This window comes from Agrilus planipennis, unplaced genomic scaffold, assembly GCF_000699045.2.
Source record: "Agrilus planipennis isolate EAB-ADULT unplaced genomic scaffold, Apla_2.0 scaffold6, whole genome shotgun sequence".
NCBI lineage: Eukaryota > Metazoa > Arthropoda > Insecta > Coleoptera > Buprestidae > Agrilus > Agrilus planipennis.
This window is the reverse complement of record NW_020439302.1, coordinates 1,976,549-1,988,766: the sequence shown is the minus strand read 5'-3', so window position 1 is coordinate 1,988,766 and position 12,218 is coordinate 1,976,549. Positions and strand designations below refer to the sequence as shown.

At 34.7% G+C, this 12,218-nt stretch overlaps 1 protein-coding gene across 1 annotated transcript in view; it reads right to left on the bottom strand.

Annotated features, from left to right (window-relative positions):
* Positions 1–201: 201 nt before the first annotated feature.
* The window catches only part of LOC112905644, a 135,835-nt gene continuing 123,818 nt past the window's right edge, over positions 202–12,218 (bottom strand). The window contains exon 4 of the mRNA XM_025978444.1: positions 202–620. Coding sequence (XP_025834229.1) covers positions 202–620 — 419 coding nt within the window. The remainder of the gene's footprint in view (positions 621–12,218) is intronic.

Below are 12,218 nucleotides of genomic sequence, written 5' to 3'. Positions count from 1 at the left end.
ACACCGATATGTATGTTGTTGAAATCAATCTTTCTTTTAGTAAGTGACATGCCGCACGTTTTAAAATCAAGCTAAAGAAAACAGCAAACCAGAGCTTTTTATGTGAACCCTAAAGGTTTCTAAAATAATAACTAACAGTAAGGTCTGTGTGTTGTTATGTTATCTAAGTGGTTGACATACCTCATTAGTATCAACTTAATTTTAATGAGAAGCAGTTTTTAAACATACCCCAGGACTGTGTTGGCTGGAATGTCCAATCAATTTTGGGTCACCCGAATTGCTTTCCGAGCCGCCCTTGATCCGCATACTTTCGACGTCTATGTGCGAAAAATTGAGCGCAGTGCCGTTCGTGTAGTGGGATGAGATCTTGCGTTTTTTCGTATCGAGGTCCAGCGGACCTCTCTGACAGCTCTGGTTAGAGTTGTGAGGTATACTAGGACTAGACGTTTGAGTTATCGTTAGGTTAGGTAGAAAAGGTACGGACGATGAGGTATACTTGGTGTTTAGGACATCATGAGCCTTCGGTGACAGTGGCGTACTGGGCGGAGTCGGCGGCTGCGAAGGCGGACTTTGGTTTAGTTTGCGCGGCGGATTCAGCGTCAAATTTTCTAGGATTTTACCTGAAAACCAAAAGAAAAACATTACGTATAGTATAGTGTCAAAAAAAAAAACAACGAAATAACTTATTTAGGCATATAAAAAGGTTATGAGTATGCAGTTTTTTTATTTTATTAGAGAGAAATAGTTTCGTTAGGTTTATGTGCTAGTAGTATCTTTAATTTTGTTTCATACTGTACCAAAGCTCGGATACATTTCGTTCTTTAAAAGATCTACTGGAACGACGATGTATCTTTGAAAATGTTTCCCGAAGAAGAGCGCCCCGCTGCCACCCCCTCTCGCTTCTTTCTCCCTTTAAGTCCATTTAGTTAATCTGTTTAATATTAAACGGCGTGATTCGGCGTTTTCTTAAAACGAATCGGAGTCTAAATTGAGTCGAATGTGTTCAAAATACATACGTAATGAAGGACTTGTGTATGTTTATGGAGATTATTATTAATGAGAATTCTGGATGGAAAGCTGAAAAAGTCGGCTCGTTTTTTTTTTTATCCATCTACGTCTCCGCAACAGCCAAAAAGGTGGTCGTCAAACAATAATGGATTTCTTAATATGCTGGAAATGGTTTTTGTGTATGCTGTCTTTTTTTTTCTTAGTTGAATAACAATGTTGATGTTTATCAGGAGGAACTACTGGCCATATTTTTGTAATATAATAATAATAGTTATTATTCTTGCCTAACTAAACGTTCTTAATAAAAAATAATTTACCATTTAACGAACTCTGGGTTAGAATCTATTCGGAGATTGTTTATCTAGCTTCTTTTGATTAGGACTCTTTTATTTGATGATTCGACATAAGTTGGATATAATTTTCTGTTGGACAGTTTTTCATTAATATTAATCAATATTTTTATTAGGTGGCGCAAACATTTTCAAAAATAAGTGTCAAAATCAAAAAAAGTTCGGTGAAAGTCTCGATTAATATACGCACTTCCGATTTCGTTGACATTTTTAATGTTGTGCTGTTCACTATTCTCAACAAGACCATGTTGGGGGCTTCAAATCAAACCCAACCTAACCGAATTTCAAGAAAAATAAATACGGCTACGAAAATACTCACTTCGCTAGTGTTGCCTTTACTTGACGTGACCTTGATTTGAGGCTTTTGTTTAATTGATTATGGTCTTACGTTTACGGTAGGTAAAGGCAATGCGAAAGGAGTGAGTATTTACATTTAGTTATACATATTCTTATTTAGCATAACAGTAAACTGCACAATTACCAAGTATTTTTGAAATTAGCGATGCGTATGCCTTGTAATTGAGATCTTTACAAAAAGTTCAATGATTAGGAGAAAATTTATGTCTTTTTAATGCAAATTTAGCGACTACACATTGAAATATCAACGTAAGCTTGCACGGTTGGTTCGATTATCAGAGATGTGTAGGTATTAAAGTGGTGGGATATCTTACATTTCTTACCGAAGATAATAATTTCAATTTATCAATAATTTGATTAAAGACTTGGCCCGAAAAGAATCCTGGTCGTTCCGTCGATTTAAAATGTTTTCACTGTCGTTTGTGAGAAGCGTACGTTCTAGACAGCAACTTCAGATTTTTATCATAAATTAACTTAATGTAAATTAATGAATTAAACCTTGCCTCTAAATCCGAATATCGCATTGTTACTGGGAATTCGTGAGCCGAGAACGGAGCAGCTTATCAAAGATATGGAAATTGACCATTACTCCGTTTCTCTCCTCCGGTTGACGGATAGTTACCAGACCAAATTTTGACATATTCTTGTAAAAGCTTCCAAACCTGTTTTCGTTTTGACTAATTATCTATATATTATTATTAGTCCTCGGCTCTCGAAGAGAGTTATAATGTGTTATTCGAACTCGACAAATCGCGCAGGAGCGGACAAACAAATGAATAACTACTAATTTATTAAAATAGTGGGTAAAAAAAAAATCAGAAATTTAATTTTCAGTATAATATTTCCTATTAAACTAACTCACTTCTAAAAAGATGTCTAAATTGTATGTATGTTTAATCATAGTATATTCAGTATATAGTTACATCAGTTCGACGGATCGTTAACCTTGTAGGTCGGTTGGTCGTGGTTGCTGTTGTCACCTCTCGTAGTTTAGTGGTCAGAACATTGGTGCGTAAAGCCAAAGGTCCCGGGTTCGAATCCCGGCGGGGGTGTGATAACAACAACAATTTTTTCCTCATTAATTCGAGGTAGCGTGTAGTGGGTAAACAAAAAAATTCAGAAATTGAATTTTCAGTATAATATTTCATATAAAAATAATTCTAGTATTCTGAAAACTGAACTTCTTCGTATCCAGTAGATATGACAATGTCGCAAATGAGTTCGGATTCAAATTCGTTTCTCAAATCCGTTCCAAAATCCTTATTCAACACGAAACCGCTATTAAAAAATCATTAACGTAGTTGTTCAGAGGTTGTTAACACTTACAAGTAATAATCATGTCCGTTTCAAGTTCTACCGATTCTGAATCCCTTTTAAACTGGTTGTAGTACCCTAAAGAAATTATTTATACAAGAAAAGAATGTTGTCAAGGAAATTATATGAAGTTGGGTAGTTTGACAACAAATTCATTGTTTCAGAATTAGTAACAGGAATACATCAGTACGGTCGAACTGTTACAATTTGTTTCTTGTAGTTGGTATATCGGGTTTTGATTAACGATAACTTGTTAGTATGACTTTGTCACCTTGCAGACTTTTAGTGTTTACAAACATTATGTTCTCGTTTCAACGGTTTCAATTCAGCTGTCCCGTTAAAAATGCACCAAAATTTCATTGGTTTAGTGTTTAAATGACTTTTTAGACGGGACTATGGTTCGAGACGTTGGCGACGGTGGTATTTAGTGAAAAGCTTTCTAGAACGAAGACATGAACTATTAACCAAAGTACTAACCGATGCATCTCTAGAATTGGGTTATGATTTAGATTTTAAGGCAAATGTCCAAGACTGTCACTCATTTTAAGATTTGAAAAAAGTTTTGTTCGTTCGCATCTGGTCGTTATACATAGATGTTTAACGGAGTGCGATGGTATAATACGTACAACCATCTGCGTTATTCTGAGTAGTGGGCAACATCCATCGTTTAGTTTTATAGTAGTTTACTTAAACATAAATCCCGAGGAGAACGCGGGTACCTAATACGACAGAACGATTATGAGGTGTTCCGTGTACAATTTGAAACGTTTTAAACGGTAATTTGCCAGCAATGACAGCCTAACGCACTTACAAGAAATTTTTAGTCGTAAAACAACTGTTAATATTTAGAAAATACGTTTTAAATGGTCCCGCAAGTAACAATTATTCGCAACACTTAATAGAATCCTGAATGCGTGTTGCGACCGATAGTACTTTCACTTTTTAGGAAATAATGCAGATGATCTAAACAAGAAAAATAACTCTGTATTAACGGAAATTTGCCCTTCACACAAAACCATGATTGTTTCGGTTTTTAGTTACTTCTCAATAATCAAAATAGGTCAAGAATTAGCCAAAATATTTGTAAACTTTGATGTCCCTTTGTAAAAAAAAAATTGCCATCGAATCGAAAATATCCCACTGAAACACTACCCTAGAATACCATTCCCCCTATTCATCAGATCCAAATTTTAGAATCATAAAATGATGAAGTTTTTACTGATAATCACTCAAAGGCAAAATAAACACCTCTGTTAGGATTTAGATTCATCATCATCATCATAAGGTCGTCAGTTCTAAGACTGGTTCTCTATCCACGATATCCTCATTATTCGCCGGTAACACCACATTTCGAATGCTTCTAACCTTTTCTTTTCTGCAGCGTCCACCGTCCATGTTTCGCACCCGTACAGCGCCGCGCTCCAAACATACACCTTTAATAATCTTCTTCTAATTTATAAATTAATCGCTCGCTAGCATAGAAGTAACTTCTTTTTATTGAAGGCGACTCGACCCCGTGCTATCCTCTGCTTTATATCCCTCTACTATTCCTTTCGTCCTGACTTATTTGACTTCCTAGATACCTAAAATCAGCCACTTCTTCTAATCTTTCGTCTCCTATCTTTATATGCGCTCTTTTCCTAGTTTTTCTTCCCTTGCATACCAGTATTTTTGTTTTACTTTTNTGTGTGTGTCAATGAATGGTACGTATATATAGTACTGTATTTACGGCAAGTCAGCGGGAAATGTCCTTCTAATGCGTGCTATTTCTTTCATTGTTATTCGTTGTTGTTACAAATTATGATAAAAACATTATCAATCTCACGGCGACCTGGCGGGCGGGAAATTTTCTTAGGCTTGAAAGCGAAAAAATTACATAAACACGTTTCCAACGCAAGAAAAAGAATAATTATGAAGTATTACGTAAAAGCTTTAACAATACAAATCAACGAAATATGTACAACAGGATATAATTGTTAGACATTACTTAAATGGTTTCCATTAGTAGTTACAATGAAAATTTTTAAGTGATTTTCTTTTTAATAATACAATCAATCATGAAATTATATCGTATCTTTTAATCTGAGATACTTTGGAATTTCTATGAATCCCAAAAAAATTACGAGCGGAATATCTTAATCAATCATTAATAAATTAAATACATTGTCCAATTTTTATAATTATCCAATTATAATCATCAATTTCTGCTAATATTTATAATTACAGTGATTGAAAGTTAATTTCTAGAATCCGAACAAATTATTTTCCTTATAATTCCAAGAAGCTGTTTAATATTTGATTTTTAAAGAAAAGAGAGACATTATAGGGTATGTACATGAATGTAATTCTGGACTAAAAATTTTTATAAATGGACACGAAAATGTAGTTTTAATTCTAATGTCAGTTATTTCGTGCGCATTCTTATAATCCTAGATAGACATTTTAGGCCTATTAGCTTTTTGGTCTCATGAACGGGAACATATTCAGTCTTGTCCTGCAGGAAGTGGCCATTTCTGCAGTGGTAGATTCTAGTTCTTATAACAGTAGTAATCGCATCAAAATACAGGCAGTGATTCTAGCGTATTATGGCAAAATTCACCACGACAGACGACTGTTGGGATTATTTATTTAATATACTGTAATTCTAGATAGACAATTAATTTCGAAAATTCTAAAAATTCTGTTGTATACTTCATTGTTACATAGGTGATGTTTTACCGCCCTTTAGAAGTCTATATAGGTATGATTCACAATTCAATGGTTATAAACAGTTGCTTATAAAATTTAGCCATTGAATGTTGTAGTGACTATACATATTTTTTCGGGACATTGTATTATGGGTAGCCGAAGGTCATCTCGTTCGGTAATTGTAGCAAAATCAGATAATACTTGGAATTAATTAATTGTTAGGTAAATTGGCGTTTTTGTTGTAGGCGTTTTCGCCAAATACCAATCAAGAACTGAACTAATTAAGCGAAAAAATGTTCGATCGACTTTTTGTGTTGCGGACAGTGGCGCAAGAGTCCGCTCCGTTTGTTAGGGCATTTATCGCGGCAGCCAGATCCGAGATCTGTCAAAATGGCTGAAAAGCGATAGAAATCGCGGTAATTAAATACACCGGGTCACGTGTTAATTGCGACCAGTTTTTCGGCGAACGTGGGTACCCACCTTAACTCGATTCGTACAACAATTAAAGATCTGTTAATATTTTTGTCTATAACGAACGACCTCACTCGTGGTCATTGTTGTAATTTGCGGTTTTACGAATTCAAACTTCAACACACAATGAAAACGGATTGCGCAATGTCTTTTAAAATATCTTACTATTGTGTTTTGCCTACACAATACAGGTTTTCCATTCAAATATCTTGTTGTAAGTAGGTATACGCTTTATGTGTGTAGAAATAAATTGTAAATATTTTTTGAATATAATATTGTAATTACACTTAAATGTATATATTATCTACAAATGCACCGAATCTGCACCTTTTTATGTATATATATTAAGCTAGCATTACAAAGTTGTATTCCTCATTTTCTAAATCCACTATAATTTGTCGCTTCATTGTTACCAAATACAAATATTTGAAGCTCCAATCGGCTATCGGAAAATTCTGGTCTTAGTACCTGCTTGGTGACACTGTAGATAGCGTATCTAGAGAAATATTGCAAGGGCTGTAATTAGTAGATAATTTCTTGCTGAATTTTTCCAATTTTGTCGTAAGTCCAATCTCGAGAAGATTGGAGAGTCCTCAAGTTGGCACTACACATATCAGCATGCCCCAAATCGAAATATTGTACCATAGTTTTTTGCTAATTTATCAGTAATTTTCCGAAATAGGCTATGTGTAGCGCCAACTTCACGGCTCTGCAATTATTTTTCACTTATTAGCTTAAGGCTGGATTTGCGACAAAATTTCAGCTACAAATTAGCGACTAATTATATCCTATTCTATTCCGACATACGCTATGTGTAGTGCCATCTTGACGGCTTTCCAGTCGTTTTTTACCAAACAGCTGACAGATAGACTATCGACAAAATGAGTAAAAGTACCATCTTTCAGTGACAAATTATATTCCTTAGAGTATTTTTGTTCTGAGGTATCCTCTGTGTAGCGCCACCTTGGCGGTTCTTTAGTCGCTTTTCATCAGATAGCTGGAAGATAGATTAGTGACAAAATGAGTTAAAGTACCACTCTTGCAGCGACAAATTATAGCCTCTATAGTATTTTTCTCTACCCTTTCTGTTCTGAGATTCGCCATGTGTATAGCATCCTTGGCGTCACTCCAGTCGCTTTCCGCTGAGAAGCTGGATAGACTAGCGACAAAACGGATAAAAGTACCACTTTTAAACGACAAAAATTATAGCCCCTACAGTATTTTTCTCTGTCTTTTCTGTTCTGAGAGTATTGCCACATTGACGTCTCTCCAGTCGCTTTTCGCTGAAAAACTGAATAGACTAATGACAAAACAGGTAAAAAAGTACCACCTTTCAACGACAATTAACAGTTAGAGCATTTTTCTAGATCATTTCTATTCTGACATACACTATGTGTAGAACCACTTTGACGGCTCTCCAGTCGTTTTTTACTATACAACTGGCGTATAGACTAACGACAAAATGGATTAAGGTACCATCTTCCAGCGACAAATTTTAGCCCTTATTTTTCTAGACAATTTCTGTTCTGAGATGCATTATATGTGGTACCACCTTGACGCGTTTTCGCTAAACAACTGGAGGATTAGTGACAAAATGGATAAAGGTACCATCTTCCAGCGACAAATTTTATAGCTTTACAGTATTTTTTACCTCATTTTTATTTAACTATGTGCAGTGCCAGCTAGATATCAGGCTAGAATTTTGTCTGCTTTGCAATAAGAGGTTGGTGCGTCAAGTTTTAGCAATTAGTAGCAATCCAGCGACAAATTATAGTGCACATTATATAAAGGGAAAATAACTTTGTCGTAAGTTTATAATCCATAAATACTTGTTCATTTTTATGGACGCTTTAATTAAATATTTTTTTAACTCTCGTTACACATAACCTAAAGATGACAAAATCTGTGTATATGTATATAACCATAAATAATCAATACGTAGGTAGGTAATAAGTTATAAGTGGTTTCGCTTTATTTCTTTTACATGGGATGTTATACATATAGGCAGAAAAATGTATAATATAAAGTGAGTTATGTATATGTTGACGGTTCGAGTGGGAATTCTTTTCTTATCCGTTTTTTAGTCTCGAAGAGGAAATGACATGCTAAAAATCAGCTTTTACATTTTTAATATGTTCTTGAAGTTTTACCAACCGTAAAGCTATTGGCCGTGCCACTCTTTATCCAATTATAATCATCAATTTCTGCTAATATTTATAATTACAGTGATTGAAAGTTAATTTCTAGAATCCGAACAAATTATTTTCCTTATAATTCCAAGAAGCTGTTTAATATTTGATTTTTAAAGAAAAGAGAGACATTATAGGGTATGTACATGAATGTAATTCTGGACTAAAAATTTTTATAAATGGACACGAAAATGTAGTTTTAATTCTAATGTCAGTTATTTCGTGCGCATTCTTATAATCCTAGATAGACATTTTAGGCCTATTAGCTTTTTGGTCTCATGAACGGGAACATATTCAGTCTTGTCCTGCAGGAAGTGGCCATTTCTGCAGTGGTAGATTCTAGTTCTTATAACAGTAGTAATCGCATCAAAATACAGGCAGTGATTCTAGCGTATTATGGCAAAATTCACCACGACAGACGACTGTTGGGATTATTTATTTAATATACTGTAATTCTAGATAGACAATTAATTTCGAAAATTCTAAAAATTCTGTTGTATACTTCATTGTTACATAGGTGATGTTTTACCGCCCTTTAGAAGTCTATATAGGTATGATTCACAATTCAATGGTTATAAACAGTTGCTTATAAAATTTAGCCATTGAATGTTGTAGTGACTATACATATTTTTTCGGGACATTGTATTATGGGTAGCCGAAGGTCATCTCGTTCGGTAATTGTAGCAAAATCAGATAATACTTGGAATTAATTAATTGTTAGGTAAATTGGCGTTTTTGTTGTAGGCGTTTTCGCCAAATACCAATCAAGAACTGAACTAATTAAGCGAAAAAATGTTCGATCGACTTTTTGTGTTGCGGACAGTGGCGCAAGAGTCCGCTCCGTTTGTTAGGGCATTTATCGCGGCAGCCAGATCCGAGATCTGTCAAAATGGCTGAAAAGCGATAGAAATCGCGGTAATTAAATACACCGGGTCACGTGTTAATTGCGACCAGTTTTTCGGCGAACGTGGGTACCCACCTTAACTCGATTCGTACAACAATTAAAGATCTGTTAATATTTTTGTCTATAACGAACGACCTCACTCGTGGTCATTGTTGTAATTTGCGGTTTTACGAATTCAAACTTCAACACACAATGAAAACGGATTGCGCAATGTCTTTTAAAATATCTTACTATTGTGTTTTGCCTACACAATACAGGTTTTCCATTCAAATATCTTGTTGTAAGTAGGTATACGCTTTATGTGTGTAGAAATAAATTGTAAATATTTTTTGAATATAATATTGTAATTACACTTAAATGTATATATTATCTACAAATGCACCGAATCTGCACCTTTTTATGTATATATATTAAGCTAGCATTACAAAGTTGTATTCCTCATTTTCTAAATCCACTATAATTTGTCGCTTCATTGTTACCAAATACAAATATTTGAAGCTCCAATCGGCTATCGGAAAATTCTGGTCTTAGTACCTGCTTGGTGACACTGTAGATAGCGTATCTAGAGAAATATTGCAAGGGCTGTAATTAGTAGATAATTTCTTGCTGAATTTTTCCAATTTTGTCGTAAGTCCAATCTCGAGAAGATTGGAGAGTCCTCAAGTTGGCACTACACATATCAGCATGCCCCAAATCGAAATATTGTACCATAGTTTTTTGCTAATTTATCAGTAATTTTCCGAAATAGGCTATGTGTAGCGCCAACTTCACGGCTCTGCAATTATTTTTCACTTATTAGCTTAAGGCTGGATTTGCGACAAAATTTCAGCTACAAATTAGCGACTAATTATATCCTATTCTATTCCGACATACGCTATGTGTAGTGCCATCTTGACGGCTTTCCAGTCGTTTTTTACCAAACAGCTGACAGATAGACTATCGACAAAATGAGTAAAAGTACCATCTTTCAGTGACAAATTATATTCCTTAGAGTATTTTTGTTCTGAGGTATCCTCTGTGTAGCGCCACCTTGGCGGTTCTTTAGTCGCTTTTCATCAGATAGCTGGAAGATAGATTAGTGACAAAATGAGTTAAAGTACCACTCTTGCAGCGACAAATTATAGCCTCTATAGTATTTTTCTCTACCCTTTCTGTTCTGAGATTCGCCATGTGTATAGCATCCTTGGCGTCACTCCAGTCGCTTTCCGCTGAGAAGCTGGATAGACTAGCGACAAAACGGATAAAAGTACCACTTTTAAACGACAAAAATTATAGCCCCTACAGTATTTTTCTCTGTCTTTTCTGTTCTGAGAGTATTGCCACATTGACGTCTCTCCAGTCGCTTTTCGCTGAAAAACTGAATAGACTAATGACAAAACAGGTAAAAAAGTACCACCTTTCAACGACAATTAACAGTTAGAGCATTTTTCTAGATCATTTCTATTCTGACATACACTATGTGTAGAACCACTTTGACGGCTCTCCAGTCGTTTTTTACTATACAACTGGCGTATAGACTAACGACAAAATGGATTAAGGTACCATCTTCCAGCGACAAATTTTAGCCCTTATTTTTCTAGACAATTTCTGTTCTGAGATGCATTATATGTGGTACCACCTTGACGCGTTTTCGCTAAACAACTGGAGGATTAGTGACAAAATGGATAAAGGTACCATCTTCCAGCGACAAATTTTATAGCTTTACAGTATTTTTTACCTCATTTTTATTTAACTATGTGCAGTGCCAGCTAGATATCAGGCTAGAATTTTGTCTGCTTTGCAATAAGAGGTTGGTGCGTCAAGTTTTAGCAATTAGTAGCAATCCAGCGACAAATTATAGTGCACATTATATAAAGGGAAAATAACTTTGTCGTAAGTTTATAATCCATAAATACTTGTTCATTTTTATGGACGCTTTAATTAAATATTTTTTTAACTCTCGTTACACATAACCTAAAGATGACAAAATCTGTGTATATGTATATAACCATAAATAATCAATACGTAGGTAGGTAATAAGTTATAAGTGGTTTCGCTTTATTTCTTTTACATGGGATGTTATACATATAGGCAGAAAAATGTATAATATAAAGTGAGTTATGTATATGTTGACGGTTCGAGTGGGAATTCTTTTCTTATCCGTTTTTTAGTCTCGAAGAGGAAATGACATGCTAAAAATCAGCTTTTACATTTTTAATATGTTCTTGAAGTTTTACCAACCGTAAAATTAAATACATTGTCCAATTTTTATAATTATCCAATTATAATCATCAATTTCTGCTAATATTTATAATTACAGTGATTGAAAGTTAATTTCTAGANGTAACACCACATTTCGAATGCTTCTAACCTTTTCTTTTCTGCAGCGTCCACCGTCCATGTTTCGCACCCGTACAGCGCCGCGCTCCAAACATACACCTTTAATAATCTTCTTCTAATTTATAAATTAATCGCTCGCTAGCATAGAAGTAACTTCTTTTTATTGAAGGCGACTCGACCCCGTGCTATCCTCTGCTTTATATCCCTCTACTATTCCTTTCGTCCTGACTTATTTGACTTCCTAGATACCTAAAATCAGCCACTTCTTCTAATCTTTCGTCTCCTATCTTTATATGCGCTCTTTTCCTAGTTTTTCTTCCCTTGCATACCAGTATTTTTGTTTTACTTTTATTTATTTTCATACAGATTTAAATTAATAATACATTATTTACTTATATGTGTACGTATGTCAAAAAAATGTTGCAAGTCATCAATTTGCATGTACACTCGGAGTGAATTGATGCAATTAGTGAATAAATTGAATTAAGTTATAACATAAACAAGAACGCGAACGCAATAAATGACCATCATAATATGCATTATGGGCTTGCAAAAAGATACCGTGGCTCTTCATCGGTGCTCAATTAACTTCAACTTTTAATTAAAATATGCTACCAA